Source organism: Mercenaria mercenaria, chromosome 19, assembly GCF_021730395.1.
Source record: "Mercenaria mercenaria strain notata chromosome 19, MADL_Memer_1, whole genome shotgun sequence".
NCBI lineage: Eukaryota > Metazoa > Mollusca > Bivalvia > Venerida > Veneridae > Mercenaria > Mercenaria mercenaria.
In genome coordinates this window covers 27914488-27939074 of record NC_069379.1, presented here as the reverse complement: position 1 = coordinate 27939074, position 24587 = coordinate 27914488, and the positions used below count along the sequence as shown (strand labels likewise).

At 34.1% G+C, this 24587-nt stretch overlaps 1 protein-coding gene across 2 annotated transcripts in view; it reads left to right on the top strand.

The window, feature by feature from the left end:
* Positions 1–24587, top strand: part of LOC123542874 (uncharacterized) — a 70668-nt gene that overhangs the window by 4282 nt on the left and 41799 nt on the right. The window contains exon 1 of one of the 2 annotated variants that reach the window (XM_053531433.1): positions 18426–18598. The exons of the other annotated variant lie outside the window; for it this stretch is intronic. Within the exon in view, the coding sequence (XP_053387408.1) occupies positions 18557–18598 (42 nt within the window). The 5' untranslated portion in view covers positions 18426–18556. Of the gene's footprint in view, positions 1–18425; positions 18599–24587 lie in introns of those variants that run through there. 2 annotated transcript variants of the gene reach the window in all.

Here is a 24587-nt window from a genome sequence, read left to right as displayed (position 1 = left end):
AGGCTTCTAGCCCAAGAATCTCTATTGCTTAAACCAGACAAGTCCCGCGACAGGACCCGAAATACCAATTCCCATCTGGTAGGAACATGTGTTTTAACCCAAGTACAAAAGATGTTTTGGTTAAATAAAGGCTGCACAGCCATATCTACCATCAATTTTAGAGACTGCAGTCTCACACTGGAGATAAGTTGTTGATCTTGCCGCCACTTAACCAAATCCACACGTCCACTTACTGAGTAAGGGTTAGCAAGCCAAAACCAGACCCATAATTGAGACTCTGGCACAACGTGCCCCTACTGGTCTATTCATCAGAACACGAGACCTGAACCAGCCCCTCCAAGTTGATGTTCCATAATTGTGTAAAGCCATAGTGTCAGGAGCAAGGTCCTTACGGTTTTAGTTGTCATAACCCAACCCTTTTCCCCGAAATGTGCGCAGTAAGGGTAGTGTAAACTACTAATCTTGAAATGAAGGAATTAGTAAAATGGATGTAAAGGACACAGATCCCCAAACAACGACACTGCAGTTTGCGACGCAGGACAAATGTTGCTCAACATATATTTGTTCTATAGTTGCTGTCATGGAGACGGACTTGATGTACATGCACATAGGTTAAATTCAGGAAGATGGAACCCTGTTAGAGATGGTGTTACCAAATACAATGACACGTTTTCTAGTGGTTGCAACCACCAGGCCTGTACGCCCTCATGACCTAGACAATCCAATGATAGATTAACTTTAGTACCCAACATTATTAAAAGGCAACTACCCAGTGTGATTGAAGGGCAATACTCTAGCGAGCTTTTGATGTTCAATGGGGTTGCTAGTATGAGGTCCACAAACTTTTGGAAGGAAGTGGCCTCCGAACTTCACAAAAGTGACTTGACTTTTAGTAACAATGTTCCCCAATATTATTTGTCTCCGACCTTATAGTTTCTTTAGAAACCAGTTGAGGTTCAAATGACTGGAAATCAAATAGGGCCTCTGTCTGGCATAAACTTGTCAAGGGGCAACGGCCTTCACCCATAAAAGTTTAAAGTGCCATATTGCCATCAAAAGAGTTAGTTTTGTAAAAGCTTGCCTTCAGATTTGGCAGTCTCATGTCCCATTTTGCACTTTGCATACTAGAGTTACATTAATTTCACTTACAGAATAACCTATTTTGAGGAAGTTCCTATAATTGACTTATTGAACTACCATCACTATATACAGACAGTATTAAAGAAAGTCACAGTATTCCAGTCATGATCATTACTGGATACCGGCTCCATAGAATATATGTACATGGTATATCTACATAAGGATACAGTTGAAATTGACAACATGTTGGATGAAGTCTATGTTGATGAATGAATCTACTGTACATTCAAAACAATCACAGTTACAACATACAGCAGTTAATAAAATGTAACATTTGTGTGCATAAACATGTACAAGATTTATAAATATCTTTATATGCCTGTTTCAAATTTAGCATCATTATAGAGCACTGTTTCGGGAAATGTATGTCTGTATAATTATATTATCAGTATGTCACTACAATGTGCTTAAATAGCTGAATATATATATATTTTAATTGTTTAAAACAAAATTTGTGTGTGTAGTGTTCTCGTGAAGGTGTAATCATGGACCATGTAAATTAGCTTCTAGTTTCACAGTTTGATTGTTAAATGTATGTGTTTAGAATTGAAGGCAAAATATTCAAAACAAAAAAATCATTGTAAGTTTGCTATTTTTCAAAGATAAAGTATTTTCACAATAAGAATACATGAAAATGTAAAACTTATATGTTAGGTAACGTAAATTTTAACGTAGATTGTTTTTAAATACATGGGGTTAAAGTTAAAATGCAAAGCTATGTTAAAACATATTTTGAATGAATTGTAAATATGCTTTTCATAGGTGCTACAGTATATTTAAGGTAACACAACACAAGAGATATAGTTAGTGCGTTCGGTAACGTAAATTGTAACTTAATTTGATATATATTAATACATGTGTTTTAAGTTAAACCTTCAGTTTGAAATGCAAAACCATACTGTTGAGAACAGAATTATATTGTTTTTATTATTGTTTTAAATGAAAAAGTATGTTTTAAAGAAACTGAAGACATACAATATAATTTGTATGTTTGGTAACGTAAAATGTAATGTAGAATTCAATGTAACACACCTTACAAGTTAGAGGTTTGTTGATAAATAAGTATATAGTTGTATTACATGTAACTAAAGAATGTCAATATAAAATTGATAGAACATTTTTATGAAAAACATGTTTGAATTAGGTATGATTGAAAAATAGCATAGTTTGGAAGAATGACGTTACAATTTAAGAATCGCTAAAAGTATGATTTCCCATAACTTATACTAGTAATCTATATATCATTATTTTTGCTGATCTTTGAACTTTTTAATAGTAACTTCAATTTTTAATTACCTGGTCATCTAAATTTGCAGTAAAAACTTTATGCCAAAAATGTTTGTTTTTTTAGGGTAACGTATCTTTTTCCAATATTTTTCTTCTTTAACATCACATTTTAGACATTGAAATTTAATCAAATTGCAGCATCTAGTATACACCTTGAAATAAAATATGCAGACTTGAAATGATTTACTAACATTATGGTACCATTTGTCTGTAAAAATTGATGAAAAAAATATTGGTTTTGAGGGTAACGTCTTTTAAGGCGTTGTTACGGAGAAAAGCCCCACTCGCCAGTTGTAAACTTTATGCCAAAATGGGAGTGAGCAAAACCCCTTCTGGCTCATAGTCTAATAAGTTTGCAGATGAAGTTGTGAAACATATTGAATCAGAGAGGGCCTTAATTGTCCACCTGTCATCTTGTGGAATAGCTGTATTATACGAGTATTATCAAAATGATCTGCACGAAGTTCATGTAGGAGGAAAAGGTTGGTCACTGGGTTCTGATTGGTCTTTAATACCACACCAAGGGTATCATATTTAGCGCAACTTGTTTTCTTACTCAAGACACTGTTCTCCTGTTGCTCTCTTGATTTAACAGTAAATCTCTTGCCATTTTAAACTTGAACAGCAGAGTGAGACGGGTGATTTTGTTCCGCCATTCCTAAATTGAGTACATCAAGGTTCATTCTAGCATAAAACTGCTGTTATTGCCAAATTTCGGGGGTGTTTTAACAGGAAAGAAAACGTGTGTTAACAGAGAGATTCTCGCGCTTACGTGCTGTTATAACACCTTTTTACATATGCGAGTTCCGTGGCAAAGCGTAAACGTCATTCGGCCCCAAAACGGATAATTCAAAACAAAATGACGTCGACGTAAAAAACAACTCAGACATTTTCGCGCATTTCATGGGAATTTAATGACGTTGAAGTAGGGTGTATTCATTTATTAGTATTTTTCCGCGTTTTATGCTAGAATAGCGTTAGCGCATGTTCATTTCATGTTATAACATTTGCAGAATCCCTCGGGATACGTTGGTACCCTCGCCCTATGGGCTCAGGCACCAACCAATCCCTCGGGATTCTGCAGACGTTATAACACGAAAAAAACATGCATTATCCCTACAATAGACATACATAGTGTAATGTTGATATTTTTGTAGCAAACGAGCGTTCGGCCGTTGCCGTAAGAACTTGCATGATTTGATGGGTATAACTACGCAATTTTATGGGAACTTTCTAGCTGTGATTGAAAGGAAGACCCCAGGCCCCCATACTTGTATTATTTCATCACGGATGGACACCTAGATAGAACCCCCGATGTTCCGTTAGCCAGTTGGATGGTTTCCTCACATGATTTGCGCAATAGAATCTCTATTTGACAGAGTATCGGAACTTGGATTTTGTGCTCTTTTTGACAGAGTATCGGAACTTGGATTTTGTGCTCTTTTTGACAGAGTATCGGCACTTGGATTTTGTGGCAAAATGATTCCTCTGAAGTGGTGCTCTAAATCTAAAACTGGATTATTTGGACATCATGTTATTTGCTATTTGTGCCATATATATGTCGCTTACCTGAGATACACTGCTTGCTTCAACAGTTTTTTTGAAGAAAATTATGCAAGAAAAACATGTCTGTGAAACTATTATGAACAGTCTTTGTAAAGAGTCATCTGTTTCTGAAAATGAATTTAAAATTGGCCTGTTGTTTATGTCATTTTTAAGTTTGCAATGTACACATAAGACGTGACGACACACCCTGGCAACCATGTGTATTGGCAAATTGGAGTAGTTTGGTAGGGCTACTTTATAGACCATTTATGTGAAGTTTCCTACAAGAAGATATTTTGAAGTTTACGCCGTATACATATACCGGTACACACAAACCCGTCTTTTCTGGGAAAAATCAATATGCCCTCTTAGTTAAATGGGAGACACTGAACAGCATCTTCGAAATGTTCAGTGCCTGGACCGGGATTCGAACCCTGACCTCTGGATTGTCGGTCAAGCGTGTTACCCGCAGACCATAGGGCTACAATGAAAAACATTGGTCGCTTTCTCTGAAACCTGCTTGATCGGATAATTGGCGCCTTTGAAATTGCAAAATAGTTATAATTTCAAGCTTACATGTACTTCTAAAGGCGCTATTATCAGTATTGGATTTCACTAAACTGGGTCACATGTTAAATAGAGACTGATTACTGAGGTTATGATTATTTATGAAAACCAGTCTGATAGGATAATTGAAATCAAATGAAACGACAGCTGATAAACTTTATAGGGGATGAAATTAAGGTAGAAAACTATTTTACTGTCAATGAGCGTTATATTTCTTGGAAGATAGTTAACAGTAACGCAATTCACTGATATTAAACATTGCGGTCGTTGTAAGAGAACGTAGTCACGTTGTCCAAAACGTCAAGTTAAAAGTTTAGCCAGCCATAAATTATGACTTGATAATATCGGGCATGTACTGGTATAGAATGCATTATCGCTGGACGTATTTTATAATGCCGCTAAAAGCATCAGTTTCATAACTATGTATTGACAGTATCAAATAATGTTGAAAGTTTTAATAGAATTTCTTAAATAAAATTAACCATAATTTTGATTGCCGAACGATTGTACCTTTATTTATATTAAGCAAAGGAGGTGTTTCGTTCGACGTCTATTAACGTAAGCGACCGGACTTAAAAAAGAACGGATGTTCAGTGATTACAAGACAATTCAAAGCATGATTAGTGCACCATTATTTAGATTTCGGTATATACATTACTTATAATGCTTCCAATACTATGATACTAATTGAACTACCAAATTTAATGGTCGACGGGAAGTAAAAATTTGTACCAGAATGGCCATTTACGTGTCATTTTAAATAATCCTAATAGGTTTAGGTTTTAAATGAAGCATTTTTGACAGACATTTTATCCATTCATAAAATAATGGGTGTCCTATCACTTGGCTGTCTGCATCTACAAAGATGAATTATCTGCTGAAATTGCTGTATTAACATGTGGGTCTGGAGATAATTTATATATGCCAGCCCACAAAAATACTTTTTACTATAACCATAGTGAGGACAGACTAATCGATTTATGGCGTGCGCCACTATCGTAAAATTTACAAAGCTAATACTGTACAACTTTACGCTCGATGATTTTTAAGTGTGTTAAAGTACAAAAATTTAATAATATTTAAACCGACCAATTTAAACCTTTAACAAGTTAGAATGATTTGTCTGCTTAAATAAAGTATTATAACTTGTATCGAATTACAATGGCCATGGACGGAGCCAGAGCAGCCAGAGTAGCCAGGGTTAGAGTCAGGGTTAGGGTTAGGATTAGTGTTAGGGTTGGTTTCTGGCTACTCTAGGTGTTCTGGTTGTTCTGGCTAAATTCCCTCATCCCGAATAACACCCCTTCTTTCGTCTTCTCGTAGTGGTTAAACGTTCTTTATTTTGGGTTTGAATTTAATAGATAGTAGCAATATAAAGTGATACTGGGCGTGGATCATTGAAATAGAATCCGTCCTATTGTTTATAATAATGGAGCTCTATTGTTTTCCTTGAGCGTGTCGGAACACGTTTAGGCTCCACCTATTGATTCTCAATGACTCACCTCTGGGTGCGGCTTTAATCTAATCCGTCGTCTGCTAGATCTGTAAATCACGCCCGACTGATTTCATTTTTTCCTCATTCTAAGATGGCGGTTTTACATAGATCATACAGGAAAAAATACCTACAGAGATGAGGTTAACTACTGTATAATATGATATCCCATGTGCAACGTAAACATCACTTAGATTCACTTTCGTAGTCTGTCATTAACAAATATCAGCTACCGACAGAGGTGCTTTATTCTTACACAGTTGTCATTTCGTTAAGAGAAGGCAAAGTAGCCGTCTAGAATGTGATAGTTTTGATGATATCGCTATTATCTAACATAGCCGTAAAAGGGTACTTTCATTTTCTTGGACGCTCGCTACAGTTTCTTAATTTTTTTCTCAATAATAGATTTTGATGAAATGTTTTTTATTAAAAGATCATGTTATGATGTATTGAAAAATGAAATAAAAATACTAGGTCAGCAGCTTTGTTTTAGTTTAATTTGCTCCTAGATATGGTGCTATTTTTAACATTTTTCAAAATTTCTATAATCCTAAAATATATTTCAGTAAAGTACAATAATCAATATAAATTTTGATATCTAAGCATTTTTATAACAGAAAAAAATATATTTATTTGAAACATGCTCATAGAAATCAAAAGAAACTGATTTTGTAAAGAAAGGAATACTTGTTCAGCAGACCCAAGAGCTATTTTTTTGCATATTTTGTAAAGAAAGGAATACTTGTTCAGCAGACCCAAGAGCTATTTTTTTTTGCATGTTTTTGCCAGTTTTAAGTTGGTACTTCTGCTATTTTATCGAGTTTCACATAATAGAATTTAATCAAACTCTGCACATACCTTTGGTGATGTCTTTCTCTGCCTTCCAGTAGTACATTCTCATATTATATTGTATGATGTATTGTTAATGTTTTCAATTTAAAGTGGCTTCCAGTTGAAGTAATGCATAGAAGAAGGAAGCTATAATTCTAATAGAAATGTTAGCTTTAAATAGCTCAATAGATAATCTGTTTACCGTAAATATGACACGTCACCCGACATTGCGTAAACAACTTTCTTTTCGGTTACAAGCTATTAATAGGTTTTCAAGGAATGACCAGTCAGTTAAGAATTTGTTCCATGGATACCATTTATTTACATTTATGACTTCATACGTCATTATTTTTAAATATGGAATAAAATGACACTGCTTTCCAAGCTTGACACAGACAGTAATATCATTTTTTTTTCCCTACTTGCTGTAAGATCGACATCCTAAAACAGATACAGTTGATGCAACAAATTATGTATTTTACTAGATTAATATCATACTTAGAGATGGTTTCACAACTTTATACTGACAAAATAACATAATTATGTATTTTTGGTTCTATGGCAGGCTTTTAGGTTATAAACTTCAGTCTTCTCATGGAACTTAGATGAAGATTTGTAATTTCAGTTTTCACGACAACACAGTTGAAATGTATTTGTAAAACTTTGTAGCATTTCAATTGCTTTGGTCAACCTTATCCTAATGGTTTCCAGTTCCTGCATGAACACATGATAAATTATGATTTTCAAGCGTATAACCATTTATTATGTAGTCACTGATACAGATTGTTCTTTTGGAAGAACGCATATACTCTATGAATTTTCCGTAGCTACAATGAAACATACAGTAGAACACGTCGCTAAAACAACAGACCATATTCCCATATGGCTTATTTAATTTTGTTTGAAGTTAGGAAGATATATCCACTGTGTGCCCATGATTTGGACAAATGATATGATAACGATAAATTGTATATGCGTAAGTATTTATTCTAGATAATTTTATATTTGAAAATATGAAATACTTCCGGATAAACTGCATGTAATTATCTGCTGTGTATAAAGGCGGAATGAACAGACATGTATTAGTTACTTTTTTGTTTTGCAAAATGCGCTTTCATTGCAGCTAGATGTGAAGTAAGACTATATAAGAATATAATATGAAAAGACTTATGTGTAATACATAAATAGGGAATAACTAGATAATAATGGTTTTGGTAAAAACATTTATTTAATGCTGATATGCGAGTGCTTTTCGATGTAACTTTAGGCAATTTATTGGTTACCGTAGTTGATGTGGTAAACACATAAAAAAGACATTGAAACTTTAGACTGATCGCTTTTATGCCAAATATTTACCACTAATGACATACGTATCATAAAACGAACATCTTACACAAAAGATGTCGGAATATATATAAAAGTATGATTAATTATGTTATCAAGTTGACCTTGTTTATACACTTTACAATAAAGTAACTAGAATATGATATCTAATTTGACGATGCTGAAGAAGTAATATTACACCAAGATGATAAATTGTAGCCCACTTTATTTAAGGTATAATTATTTTATAAAAATATTTGTGGCAACTCTTTTTATTATTATTATTATTATTATTATTATTATTATTATACCAGATTTATACAGCGCCATTTTCATGATAAACATGTTCAAAGGCGCTTTACATATTGCAAACGCAGCCACACAGGGCGCGAAATTCATCCTCATCTAGTACAGACACAGAGCGATCTGACCAGAGGGACAGAGTGAGAGAAAGCCCCCAGAACAGACAGAGAGAACTGTTTTAGATGCAGACGTGTCCGGCTAACTTAGCCTAGCTTTTTGCGAATAGACAGTCTGGTTCTTTAACGTGCCCGGTGTATAGCATCGATACACGCGAAGCCGTCTTTCTTGGGAAGAACCAGTACAGGCCTCTAGTTAGGCGGGAGACACTCAAGAGCATCCCAGAAGGATTCGAACCCCGGACATCTTGATTGATAGACAAGCGTGTTACCACTAGACCACCGGCCCACCTACCTTTTTATCTCTCAACAAAGTTTTCACTGTTGCGAAATATTTGGCGTTCTCTATATGGATGCGTCATAAATGATAATTTAAGCATCAAATATGATATTAGACTAGGATGGATTGCATTCATATATTTTCACTGTTAAAGTCACATAAAGCACTGAAGTAGATTTAATTTCAACAAATATGGATAAAGGCACTTACTCTCTGCTTCCTAAATTATGTATTTCTCAAAATGATTGTTCGATCCCATTAAATTCATTTCTGTCTGTCTATCAATGGACCAGTAACAGGTAATGATGAAAACAGTAGTCAGTCCAGCATTTTATTATACATAAGTTTATAAGCTTGTAAGGATTATTTCAAGGCACCAACCCACACGTTTAAGGCTAAAAGTAATTTCTCTCAAATATCCATTAAAAGTGAATACCCTGAAGTGACTAGTGATACAAACAGATTGACATAAGATTTTTTGAAAATATTCTTATAAATAACTAAACTAAAAATTAATGTTTAAAATGAAAAAAAATCTGTTACAACGTTTTTGAAATAAGGCAGAATATTACATTCTTTATGCATTTTGCCTACATGAAACATTTTATTTTCACCAAATTTATCAAGTTGGAAAATGAACGTGTTGAAAAATAAAATTAGTCAAGCTGTGGGAAATTCTATCCCTGGCGCATGAAACGCCCATGTTACGTCATTTTATTAAAAATAGAACATACCACAAAATCTTAAATCATTTTTATCAAGCTTATTTAAAATCCGATGTGCCCCAATTTTGTACGCCTTGTCATACATGTAAAATGGAAGGGAGTTAAACCTTACCAGAAAATATCCAAGACTCACTTTCAGCCACACCGGCATTTGATGAACCTTTCGGGGGAATTAAAGAGGACTGTGTTTGTCCCTTAACCAAAACTAAATCAGGAAACCAGTACGTTTTGACAATTATATGTACTTCAACAAGATTTTTTGAAGGTATTCCTATAAGTAGTATTAAAGACAAATCTACTGTTAAAGCTTTAAATTAACTGTTCACATTTGTTGGTTTCCCAAAATCTGCACATTCTGACCAAGGTTCTACTTTTATGTCTAAACTATTTAAACAAGTATTACATAACATATGCATGAAACAATACAAATCTCCAGCCTGTCATCTAGAAAGTCAATGTACCTTTCATCAAACATTTGAGCCGCGCCATGTGAAAACCAACATAGTGGGTTTGCGACCAGCATGGATCCAGACCAGCCTGCGCATCCGCGCAGTCTGACCAGGATCCATGCTGTTCGCTTTCAAAGCCTATTGGAATTAGAGAAGCTGTTAGCGAACAGCATGGATCCTGACCAGACTGGTCTGGATCCATGCTGGTCGCAAACCCACTATGTTGGTTTTCCCATGGCACGGCTCATTTTAAGATCTGGTTAGAACATATTACTTTGATACAGAGAAGGAAGTAGCACTTTCAGAAAGGTGTCGTCAGGTAAGTTCGCGGCGCAGAAAGTATTAATAAAATATTGCGTAGATCGCGGTTGAATCACTCGCCCAACCTTCGTTAAAACGTTTGTGCCATGTTAATATAAGTGTCCTACTAACATTTGCTTGACGTCCAGACTTTTCCATTTCTCGTTTTGTTTGCGAAGGAGTCAAACAACGATATATACAAGATTTTATTGACATAAGATTTTTTGAACTTATCTGACGTCGCCATTTCTGAAAGTGCGTGCGACGCGCCACATGCTGACGTTAACCTCAATATAAATTTTAGTCCTGTGACTGTATTTCAAGATCAAGCACCGGTACCAATAACTTTTGATACATATTTCCGTTTTGAACTTGATTCTCAATCAATACACAAAGTTTGAAAGAATTCTGTCCGTAGGAAAATTTTTGCCTATATACATAAAGGAAACTTTCAGATGTGCCTTTAAATATTTGTTGGACAATGATATCATTGAACCGAGAAAATGTAACTGGTGTTCCGCTCAAAGATAAAGCTAAAACAAGTTTCAGCAATAATCACACCTGAGGGAGTATTTTAGTACAAAGCCATGCGATTTTGACTGAAATATTCAGCTGCAACGTTTCAACGACTTGTAAATTCCCTTATTTCTGGACTTAAAGGATATGATTGATCATTGATGATGTCATCATATACCATGACACTTGGCAAAGTCAATTGCAGACAATCAAGTATTTCTTCAAAAGAGTCAGTGTGGCAAAGTTGGCAATTAATTTATCAAAGAATGAATTTTGTAAAGCTTATGTTGTGGGACAGGATCATGTAAACAAGTTAATGCTAAGATCGAATCAATCTCTGATTTACCAGTTCCAACCAATAAAGGACAACTAACTTCAGAATGTTTCTTCTTTTGCTGAACTCTTAACAAGTTTACGTACCAAAGATTCAAAATTTGTTTTAATGATAAATATCAAACATCATCTGAAAAATTAAAGGCCATACTCAAGAGTCAACCAGTGTTTTAGCACCAAATTTTGACAAATATTCAAGTTAGCAGTAGATGCTAGTGATATTGGTGCTGGTTGGGTATTGTTACAAGGAAAGAACTTTGGAATTAGAATCACCATAGAGAAGTTTAATAAATATCAGAGAAATTACTCTACTATTGAAAAAAGTGTGATTAGCTCTTCTCATGGCAAGACAGCACTTTAAAGTAAATCTAAGTGCGGCCATGTACGCTTTTGTTGTCTTCAGTGACCGTAATACTCTCACTTCGATGAATAAAATGAAAACTAAAAATTAGAGATTGTTGAGGTGGAGGTTTTCACTCTAAGAGTATAACTTGGATATTCAGCATATCTAGGGCAAAGACAAATTTTGCACTTTATAAACTGAATGTTGATTTGAAATATGTGTTATAGTTGTATATATGATATATGAAACTGAAATATATGTATATATTCATGCTTTATGTACGCTGTTGTGATCGCTCACTGTGCGGCGTCCGGCGTCCGACCGTTCGTTCACACTTTCCTTTCATCAACATCTTCTCTGAAATCATTTAGTGGAAGTTGATGAAACTTGGCCTGGATGTTCCTTCGACGCCCCCTTTACAAGTTGTTCAAAGAAATGAATTCCACACAGAACTCTGGTTATCATGGCATCCGAAAGGAGAAACTTAAATTTTTTTATCCAAAACCGCAAGGCGTAGAGCATCTATATTTGACATGTGACATCATCTAATGGTCCTCTGTGAATATTGTTCACATTATGCCCCTGATATAGACTTATATAGGATTTTTTTAAAAATCTTCTTGTCTGAAACCAAAATACCTAGGCCTTTGATATCTGGTATGTAGCATCGCTATGTGGTTCTCTACCAAGATTGTTTTAATTAGGCTCCTTGAAGGAAAGGGGCCCGGGGTTCCCAAGTATTACATAGACTTATGTAGGATTTTTTATATCTTCTTTTCTGAAACTGCAAGGCATAGGCTTTTGATGTATTGTATGTTGAACTGCCTAGTGGTCCTCTACTAAGATTATTCAAATTATGCCCCTGGGGAGAAAAAAAGGCCTCACCCAGGGGTCTTAAGTTTTTCATAGACTTATCGAGGAAAAAGTTTTAAAAATCTTCTTGCCTGAAACTGCAACTTCTAGGCTTTAGATATTTGGTATTTTGCATTGCCTAGTAATCCTCTACCGAAATTGTTCAAATTATGCCCCTGGGGTGAAAAGAGGCCCTGCCTTTGGTGGCCCTAATTTTACATAGACTTATATAAGAAAATGAAATTGAAAATCTTCTTGTCTGAAAATTCAAGCCCTATGCCTTTGATATTTGGTATATAGCATTGTCTTGTGATTTTCCAACAAGTTTATCCAAAATATACCCTTGGGATGAAAAGAGGCCCTGCCCCGGGGGTATTTGTATATGAGATATATAGGAAAATGCTGCAAATATTATCTGATCACAGTGATGCACACCAATCTTAACACTGACTTTCAGTGACCTACTGACCTACCTCTAATAATTTTAGCATCAGTTTGACATTTGAGTCATGTAACTCATATTACTCAGGTGAGCGATCCAGAGTCATCATGACCATCTTGTTCAGAATCCTCTTTTTATGCTTTGGAGATGCATGAATGTTCTGGAATCTTCAATATTACTTTCAATAAGGAGCTGTATCACTATTTCAAGAATAAAAAATAATTATATGACAAAAAATAATAAATTAAACATTGTTCCCTTTTGGGGGCCTCAATTTAGGTTATTTAAGCAAAGATTCGTCTGTGCAGTCCTGTTTTGATGCAGCATACTTTTTAAAAGTTACATACAAATTTTCATCTTTTCTTTACACAAACATCTTTTCACACTCGCTACATGTAAGATACGTACATTCAGTAAATATCTTATTACGTCCCTTTCCAGTATGTCTCTTCAGAATTATTAGTATTGCAGGATAAAATTGTATATATTGTCAGAACACAAATGTTTGCCAGTCAATGTTCAAATTTAGATCATAAAAAAGCATTACTTTATACAAGATATATTTCCATTTAAAGGTAAGGCTTTTTCAATATTTTTATCACTCTTTTTAAAATAAATTTACAAGGAGGTTCCAGGGAAGAATGAGCTTGCGTCCTCCTTTTATAGTATTTGATATACCTTAGTGTAATTGTATTTACATTTTATTGCTTTTTCCACAAGCGGGAACATCTTCACCGCATTTTGTCCATATCCTGTTCATTATTAAATCTCAACATGGTTCGCCAGTATCCCTCATACCCTGTTCCCCACACTTGCTATCCCCACCACAACCCCTCCCCTTCCACTTGACTTTTATGACTTTTCCAGTTTTCGATGATAAATTGCCTATTGGATTATATATATATATATATATATATATATATATATATATATATATATATATATATATATATATATATATAAGTCTGCGAGACATTCTAGTTCGGGCTGAAATCAAGTCGGCTACAGACACAACCAGTTCAGGCCAGTCAGGTCCTTGTGGTGCCCAAAGATGCCAAACATGCACTACCATGCCAAGCACCAGTACATTCCTTTCCTCCAATGGAAGCAAATCTGCAGTTAAAGGAGTGGCTAATTGCAAAACAGAAAATGCCATATACCTTATGACATGCAGGAAGTGCAACAAAAAATCTGTCGGGGAAACAAAACAGACGCTAGCAAAGCGAATGAATCTCCACAGATCTGACTGGAAAACACGTAAATTCAATCGGTCGCCGGTAGCTGAACATTTTAACATGGAGGGTCACACCTTTGCGGATATCCTACTATGTTGCATTGAATTCAATGACAGATGGACGGATAAGCAAAGAAAGGAAAGAGAAACCTACTGGATCCGCCGTCTCAACACCTTACAACCTATTGGCATCAATAAGGGAGACTAGATTAGCCTGCTGAAGCATTATTTTCCCCACTAAGATTAAAAACACAGATACTAGTATTTTATTTTAGCAGATATTAAATCACTTCAGGCAATCGGACATAGTTTTTAATTAACATCGACCACAACATAGATTTTCTTTTTCCGCTACCTTCTCTGTTGAAAACGGCGTTAAACACAAAACCAATGAACGAAATCCTCAGGAAAAATACAGGGAACCAATCAAAAACGCTCTATTTTTATAAAACCGCTATTTTTTTTTTATCACTCGTTCTGTTGATCGATATGTTTATTGAGCATTTATATTTCGAATTATACAGGCGGTATTTACGCCGTTGCTGTGTTGTTTTGATTTATGCTACCCTTGAAAAAGGCTTTTTTAAGGCCTATGCTATTTTGAAATTATGAATTAGGTGGGTGGGGTACATGATATTATTTCTGATTAATTTCGAAGTTACTGTAAAACAAACGTTATTCCAATGTGACAATACATCAAAACCATGAAGTGCTGAACTCTTACTTTAATTTAATAAGTAAAGTGGGAAAAGTTATCAGTATGTTCGTGTCACAATTTTCGGGGTAAGTATTCTATGTCATTGTGCATAACTGCGAAAAACTATAACATACATAATAAAGCTAAACTATCCGTGTAAATGAGCTGAGAGCTATTTTTCTATTTCCGTTTATTACTTTTCTAAAAAACACATTACAATTTACCAGGTGTTGGCAAAATTTGTCATTTTTGTGCACATGCCTTTACACATTAAAGAAGTCCGAACTATAGGTATGGTGTGCGAGAGGGGCCTGAGCGCTTACGTAGTGCTCATTTACAGGAATTGTACTGCTCATATATATATGAATTTTATAGGTAGATAAAATTATTTATGTCATTGTTGTACATTTGGAGCAAATCGGTCCTATTCTGAAATATGTTAATTTATATACTACGATAAAAGCCAATCAATGAATTCCTTTTATACCGTTGAACCAATCGTGAAACGGCATCTTCCTTCTTCGTCAGCATTTAAGAGTGAATTGCACGCTTCTTTCTTTAATTTTATTTTGGCTAATTTCTGGTTTTATCTTACCACCAAATGCCATTCCGCCTCCTCTTTCAAGTGACAATTTTCTAATTTTGAAAGATTTCTCTTAATATGCAAATTCATCTACATTTCTTGATATACTTTCGGCGGTTATATCCGCCCTAATATGTGAATATATATATTTGTTATGGTATTGGACTGTAACTCCATTCAGATTTGAGAACATATCTATTTGTTAAGGACGGTATGTTTCGCCCAGATATGTGAAAATATAAATTTGTTAAGGTATTTTTCGGCGGTATTTTCTGCCCAGACATGTGAAAAAATATATATTTTTTTAATGTATTGTTTTGCAATGGCGGTATTTTTCGCCTATATATGTGAAAATATATATTTGTTAAGAGGTATTTTTCGCCCAGATATGTGAAAATATATATTTGTTAATGTATTGTTCGGCAAAATAAATGTTGCCCTTTTTCAGCCAACACTTAGTTCACTCTTATATTTTCCCATACATAGTCCTCAGGGTCAGTGCTTCGTTGTGAACAGATGCACATAAATAACTTTATCATAAGTCCGCAAAGTGCAACAAAAGAAATAGCAGTATTAATTTTGTAATAATATTATTTATTTACAAGGTATGTCTGACAAATGACATCGAGAATTCTAAATTTAGAAAGCTGCATTTTCAAGTACCTGAATTTTTCCACTTTGGTTAAAAAGAGTTTTTTCACAATAGATAATGACTGACTACAGAAGGTAATAAAAATACCATTGACCTAGAGAATGCTACAACCTACTAAACTTCAGAGTTTGTTTAAAATTATATTGAACACGTTTGCTTTAATTTAAGGTGAAAAATAAACTAGAACTCTATGATAAAAATCGAATAAATCATTTCGAACATGTTAGACAGTGAGAAAGAAAACATATCGTACGTATTATTTAGCATGGATGATTTGAACTGTGAACATATATACTTTTTACACTTAACATTTAATTCCACGAGTACACACACATATACATATATATATATATTTACCTTAACCCTTTATACAATAGGAATATATTTGTTTTACCTGTAAGATTAAAGCATAACCCCTCGTGAACAAATAATGCATGTGGCGTTCACTGTTGATATATAATTGTAATATTATATTTTGACGTTACACTGAAACAAACAAACCCTTTTTGCATATTCATTTATATAAAACAAACAAACAAAAACGGGAACAATGTTTATTTTGTTTGATTGTGAGTAACACCGAAACGACACAATGAACTTTTCCCAGGTTTTGTTGGTGGTGAGAGGCTCCAGGGGTCCCTCCAGACATTTTTTGAGGCTCAGACTAGTACCTAGATCGAGACACTAACCTCAGTTGGATGGCTGCCTTACCTGAAAAGTTTCACACCTCAAGTCGGTTTTTGATCCCACGTCGGTGATGGGCGGGGAATTCGAAGCCAGCGACCATGACCATCAAGTTTTTCTTTTGCAAGTATAAAACATAAATATTCAATTAAATTTCGTAAACATAACTGACAATGACATTTACCACGTCGGAAGTTACAAATGGTTTGCCGAATACACCATACTTTTAAATACAGAAGTTTACACACCATGTGGGTCGGAAAGCACGAAATTTACGTTCTTGAACGTATATGTGAATAGTTACTTTTGAAATGTAAACAAAGGCATAAAAGTAACTGTTTTCATGTTCGTGGTAAGGATCGACTTGTGATTGTCAATGTTCCCGATACGGAATATATATGAATGTATAAACACGAGCCGTTTCATCTTACAGGACTTACAAGAACATAGTAAGCGGTTGTTTATTTATTGTATTTATGTTCTAGTAACCTTTGACACTGATTTCGAGGACAGACCGGGTTTGTGACATATACATGTCTGTTGTTGGGCTGGAAAAAGATAGATCCAAAATTTATACTAAAAGCTATATTGCATAAATGTTTCGTTATTTCTGTGCATACAATTCGGTTGTTTGAAGGTTAGAATATCAGAAAATTACAGGAAATAAAACATGTCTTTGAAAAAGTACCGATCTTTCATCATTTGTTTGGTTGGCGCATGATTACAAATTTAATGTTAGTAGGCCGTGATGTCCATGAAGCCATGTAAAGTGATACTTTTGATGACACGTTGGTTTTATTTTGTAATTGTGAGTGATCGTTAAGTGATCAGAAAGATCGGACGTTGGATGTTATAAAAAAGTGATGTTTTATTTAGATTAGAAAGTCAATCGTACTCTACAATAAGGAAATTTAAGGTAAAATACTCCTTTTATTTCGTTCACTGAAGAAAATATGGCGGACACAGTTTTGTAAAAGAGCGGTGCACGTGTGATTCGTGTAACATAGTTTAACGGCGTTTTCTTAGAAAGCTAACGCTCAGCTCATTTACACTGACATATCCTTGATTGAAGAATATATATATTGTATATATATGAGAGACTTACGGTACCAAATACTTACCCCGAAAATTTCTATGCATTTTCTTCTATTGCACTGTTGGGACATGTTTTTGATTGTCATTGATACTTTATAATTAATTCGGAGATACATTTTCTTATAATTATTAGTTTCTTTTTGATCCCTGTGCATTTCTCGCGTTGTTACGACAATCTCAGTTTTACATACGAATTTTGCATTGTCGAAATAGCATAGTCCTTAAAAAGCCGAAAGCGCTCGGGTTTATAATTAAACTTTTGACACTGTTTGAACATATATTTTTTCTCATACTCTATATATATATATATAGCTTTATTAGATAATTTGTGAATTTTAGATATTCGATATGTCACAAATAGGCATACACGTTAGAGTAACTTTAACAAGTACTTTATACATATAAACAAGCTGTATATATTTTGTAGCGTATTTTTGAAAAGAACAACAATAATGAATTTGGAGAACAAGACCTGTTGCTATTGAAAAGCTTAGTTTAAATAGCTATCATTTCAATTTTTAAGCACTAAAAGTAAAACAAGTATAACTTTAAATCCATATTTGTTGAGGTGATTGAGGCGTATCCAGTAAGCTTTTACTCTTTCATGCTTTACGTATTATGTCATGTATTTGTAAAACGTTTTTTTTTTCATTCGACAACACTATCCAAGGTAGAAAAATCTTTCTTCTGTCACATACCACTCAGTAAGATTACATATCTACCGAAGCGAAGGTCGTACTTGTTAAATTGGAATATTTTTACATTTAATGTTTATAAAAATGATGGGTTATGATAAAGTTATTGTTATGGTAAGTAAATGTTTTCTTATATTGTTTTGAATTTCGAAATTAAGCGTACGCAATATCTACAGTTACTAATACCTGCGAAATGAGAGCATGTTTTCTATGCAGACTACTTTTCTTTTTATAACACTCTTGCATTTTATTTCTTTAAGGCCTATGCTATTTTGAAATTATGAATTAGGTGGGTGGGGTACATGATATTATTTCTGATGAATTTCGAAGTTACTGTAAAACAAACGTTATTCCAATGTGACAATACATCAAAACCATGAAGTGCTGAACTCTTACTTTAATTTAAAAAGTAAAGTGGGAAAAGTTATCAGTATGTTCGTGTTACAATTTTCGGGGTAAGTATTCTATGTCATCGTGCATAACTGCGAAAAACTATAACATACATAATAAAGCTAAACTATCCGTGTAAATGAGCTGAGAGCTATTTTTCTATTTCCGTTTATTACTTTTCTAAAAAACACATTACAATTTACCAGGTGTTGGCAAAATTTGTCCTTTTTGTGCACATGCCTTTACACATGTAAGAAGTCCGAACTATAGGTATGGTGTGCGAGAGGGGCCTGCATGGGCGCTTACGTAGTGCTCATTTACAGGAATTGTACTGCTCATATATATATGAATTTTATAGGTAGTTAAAATTATTTATGTCATTGTTGTACATTTGGAGCAAATCGGTCCTATTCTGAAATATGTTAATTTATATACTACGGTAAAAGCCAATCAATGAATTCCTTTTATACTGTTGAACCAATCGTGAAACGGCATCTTCCTTCTTCGTCAGCATTCAAGAGTGAATAGCACGCTTCTTTCTTTAATTTTATTTTGGCTAATTTCTTGTTTTATCTTACCACCACATCCCAATCCGCCTCCTCTTTCAAGTGACAATTTTCTGATTTTGAAAGATTTCTCTTAATAGGCAAATTCATCTACATTCATGATATGCTTTCGGTGGTTATATCCGCCCTAATATGTGAATATATATATTTGTTATGGTATTGAACTGTAATTCCATTCAGATATGAGAACATATCTATTTGTTAAGGACGGTATGTTTCGCCCAGATACGTGAAAATATAAATTTGTTAAGGTATCTTTCGACGTGTTATTTAGCATGGATGATTTGAACTGTGAATATATACTTTTTACACTTAACATTTAATTCCACGAGTACACACACATATACATATATATTTATCTTTACCCTTTATACAATAGGAATATGTTTGTTTTACCTGTAAGATTAAAGCATTAACCCCTCGTGAAAAAATAATGCATGTGGCGTTCACTGTTGATTTATAATTGTAATATTATATTTTGACGTTACACTGAAACAAACAAACCCTTTTTGCATATTCATTTATATAAAACAAACAAACAAAAACGGGAACAATGTTTATTTTGTTTGATTGAGAGTAACACCGAAACGACACAATGAACTTTTCCCAGGTTTTGTTGGTGGGGAAAGGCTACAGGGGTCCCTCCAGACATTTTTGAGGCTCAGACTAGTACCTAGATCGAGACACTAACCTCAGTTGGATGGCTTCCTTACGTGAAAAGTTTCAAACCTCAAGTGGGTTTTTGTTCCCACGTCGGTGATGGGCGAGGAATTCGAAGTCAGCGACCATGACCATCAAGTTTTTCTTTTGCAAGTATAAAACATAAATATTCAATTAAATTTCGTAAACATAACTGATACTCTCAATGACATTTACCACGTCGGAAGTTACAAATGGTTTGCCGAATACACCATACTTTTAAATACAAAAGTTTACACACAATGTGGGTCGGAAAGCACGAAATTTACGTTCTTGAACGTATATGTGAATAGTTACCTTTGAAATGTAAACAAAGGCATAAAAGTAACTGTTTTCATGTTCGTGGTAAGGATCGACTTGTGATTGTCAATGTTCCCGATACGGAATATATATGAATGTATAAACACGAGCCGTTTCATCTTACAGGACTTACAAGAACATAGTAAGCGGTTGTTTATTTATTGTATTTATGTTCTAGTAACCTTTGACACTGATTTCGAGGACAGACTGGGTTTGTGACATATACATGTCTGTTGTTGGGCTGGAAAAAGATAGATCCAGAATTTAAACTAAAAGCTATATTGCATAAATTTTTCGTTATTTCTGTGCATACAATTCGGTTGTTTGAAGGTTAGAATATCAGAAAATTACAGGAAATAAAACATGTCTTTGAAAAAGTACCGATCTTTCATCATTTGTTTGGTTGGCGCATGATTACAAATTTAATGTTAGTAGGCCGTGATGTCCATGAAGCCGTGTAAAGTGATAATTTTGATGACACGTTGGTTTTATTTTGTAATTGTGAGTGATCGTTAAGTGATCAGAAAGATCAGACAGTGGGATGTTATAAAAAAGTGATGTTTTATTTAGATTAGAAAGTCAATCGTACTCTACAATAAGGAACTCTAAGGTAAAATACTCCTTTTATTTAGTTCAATGAAGAAAACATGGCGGACATAGTTTTGTAAAAGAGCGGTGCACGTGTGATTCGTGTAACATAGTTTAACGGCGTTTTCTTAGAAAACTAACGCTCAGCTCATTTACACTGACATATCCTTGATTGAAGAATATATATATTGTATATATATGAGAGACTTACGGTACCAAATAATTACCCCGAAAATTTCTATGCATTTTCTTCTAGTGTACTGTTGGGACATGTTTTTGAGTGTCATTGATACTTTATAATTTATTCGGAGATACATTTTCTTATAAATATTAGTTTCTTTTCGATCCACGTGCATTTCTCGCGTTGTTACAACAATCTCAGTTTTACATAGGAAGTTTGCATTGTCGAAATAGCATAGTCCTTAAATAACTGTGACACCGACCTGATTTTGTTTCGGAACACACGCTAAGTGTGACTTTCACATAAAATATTATTTTGTATATGTGTTACCCTGTTTATATTGTAAGCGTTTTCGTTAAGTTCGTTAAGTAACTATTATCAGTATTCAATTCTACATGTGATACTTTTAACTCGTGGTCAGCTAACTTTAGAAGAATCACTAAAATAATGAATCTTAAAGTTGTTCAATATTACAAATCAAAATATATTCTATTTTGCTGACTTTTCATGTTCATAATCCTGTAAAATGTGATACTAACATTGTTTATGACATTATTACAGGAATTTAATTATCATTGAAACGTTTATAAAACTTAAAAAAGCTTTTTATAGTGAATGATTTAAATCAAACTCTAGCCTAAATTATTCCGTACTGACAAGCAATATCTTTAAAAGTCAAAATGTAACCTTTATATCGTAAAAAAATATTTTTAAGGAAGCAGCACTACTTCGGAAGTAGTAAGTCGTGACTAAGAATGGCTTTTCTAAATATCAAATGGTTTACAAACTTTAACGTCATCTCATTTTGAGTATATACAGTTTAGTAGTTGTGTAATATTTAGATTTTCACGGCCTTTTGAATCACCATAACCACCAAATCAAAAATGACGGACAAGATGGCGGACAAGTGGTTCATATTAACTACAGCCGTTTTGAACCATTAAGTCAAAGATGGAGGACTTTCAACAGTATATTTCGTGTTCAGACGAATTAAGATGACAGACTTTAGCGCTCCTTTTTAAATTTAATTACAAACCTTTTACGATAATCACCCGGTTTAAACTTTTGAAAAGTCCCGATGTGGATAGAGTATGGGATCAAGTTTCGTCATTTTGTAAAGACTTCTTATCATGCTTATAAGCGTATCGAACTAACAACTATTGATATTGTATTTCTCCGTGTTTTTAACAGGGGGCCCTGACAGACTTAGCGCTCTTCTTTAAATTTAAAATATGACCTGTTTATCCTGATCAATATTAGGTTAACAATGACCTATAAGATAAGCTAGTATCCTTTTTGTTTGCATTTTCACAAGGATTGTCTAGGGCTAACATTTGAAATATGAATTTTATACATACACTGAGCACTACAGGTAATGGATTTGAATATTATGAAAATAGACTAGAAACCTTTTATACTTATCCAAAAGAGTTACGACCCGACAAATACCAGTTAGTCAGGGTTTGATTAGACTATACCAAAGAGACAGATACAGTAATTTGTTTCCGTTGCAGCGTTAAAATTACTTCATGGGACACGTATGACGATGGATGGTTCTAACTGAATATCTTAAAGTGGTAGGGGTAGAAAACCACCACCACCACGTGCACCATCTAGGTTTGGAGCTGAATTTGGAGGCTTTGTTACTAGTGTTACAAGTGCACAGTGATAATATTGCTACACTTGTTCTTTGAAAACAAGTCATTGTTTAATCACCGAAGATCATATTTTGGAGTAGGGCCAAATTTTGATACAGGCTGGCAATGTATTCATTGTGGACACACTTTATTGAATGAATATCATCAGCACAATCTTTAGATCAATTTTAGCCATGGCTCAAGCACAGCTACTTTTTACAGAAAACCCTTTGAACTATTTAAGAGAGTGCGGTCTTGAAACTGTGAATTGGTGTCCATTTTAAAAACAGGTGTTTTGTCAACTGGATGATAAACATTCCCTTACTATCAAGAGAAAACGCAAAAAATACAATAAAACTTTAGCTGTTCTATGGAAAGGAAAACATTAACTTTAAATCAGTTCAAATCCCTGTGTGATTTAAAGGAAAGTGTTTAACTATTGACTTTATTTTTAGACGGACAAAAGTCTACTGATTTGACGTTTTATACCAACAAACTGGGTACGTTCAAATCCTTTTCTCAGCAAATACAACCCGACAAATGTCACTTAGCTTCTGCAGTTTTTTTATTACTGGTAGAGGGGATATTGTGCAGTGTTTTTCATGTTCCCTTAAACTAAATAAATGGAAACCAGAAGATGATCAAATGAAAGAACACAGATTGCGTTCAAAAGCATGTTTATTTTTTAAAATGGTTGGACAACTAAATTCACATGTGACTCATGTAGTGACTCTAATGTTTGATTCAAAATGGAGTCCATGGAAGTCCTCTAAGACATGGCGGTAGTTGCTGTGAAAATTCTAAAATAACCGTTAAACTGTTTATATAAAGATTACCTTAATTGAAAATATATTCATTTGACATTTACGTTAAAAAATGAGTACTAATTGCAGCATTGTACTTGATATAAAGCAGTAATTATCATGTGAGGAAAACATCATTTCAAAAGAGTAATGACTCCATTAACTCATTTGAAAAATATGTTTCCTTATTTATTTCAGCAAAAGAAATGTCAAGAACTGTATTAGGTATGGCAGGTCCTTTTCCTACTTGTGACTTAAAAATCATCATATTTATAGATCTCGGTCTTACAAATTTAAGCGATTCATAGTTAAAACAAAATGGATATCGTTTGAAATGAAGTGTTAAGTACAATGGAGAACTTATGAATGATGCCAATCCACCACTAACCGTTTTTGTAACAAATTCAAGTTCTTGAATTTCTGTTCTTTTCACAGGTAAATAAAATGGAGAATCAAAAACATGTATATAACTCCATTCTGCCTAAAGACTTACTGCTTACTTTTCTTAATATTGCATGCTCATCACCATTGACAACACATTCTTTGCATACATTTGAAGATATAAACCAGCACCATTGACAACACATTCTTTGCATACATTTGAAGATATAAACCAGCACCATTGACAACACATTCTTTGCATACATTTGAAGATATAAACAAGAAACGCGGCAATGCCACGAAACCAGGTTTTCAACACTTTTCATAAGAATAAACAAGAGTGCCAGAATGTCACAATATATGCCCGTCACAGCAAATTTCTTTACTCTAGCACCTGTATTTGCAGATGTAATTTTAATTTTGTGGTTGTTTAGTAATCATTGTAATTCTTTTGTTTTTCTAAGTCCACAAAAAAACTCCGTACCAGGTAGAGATACCTTAAAATACACCTAAAATTAGAAAGTAACAACTATGTTGTACCACAGAAAAGTGGTCTTG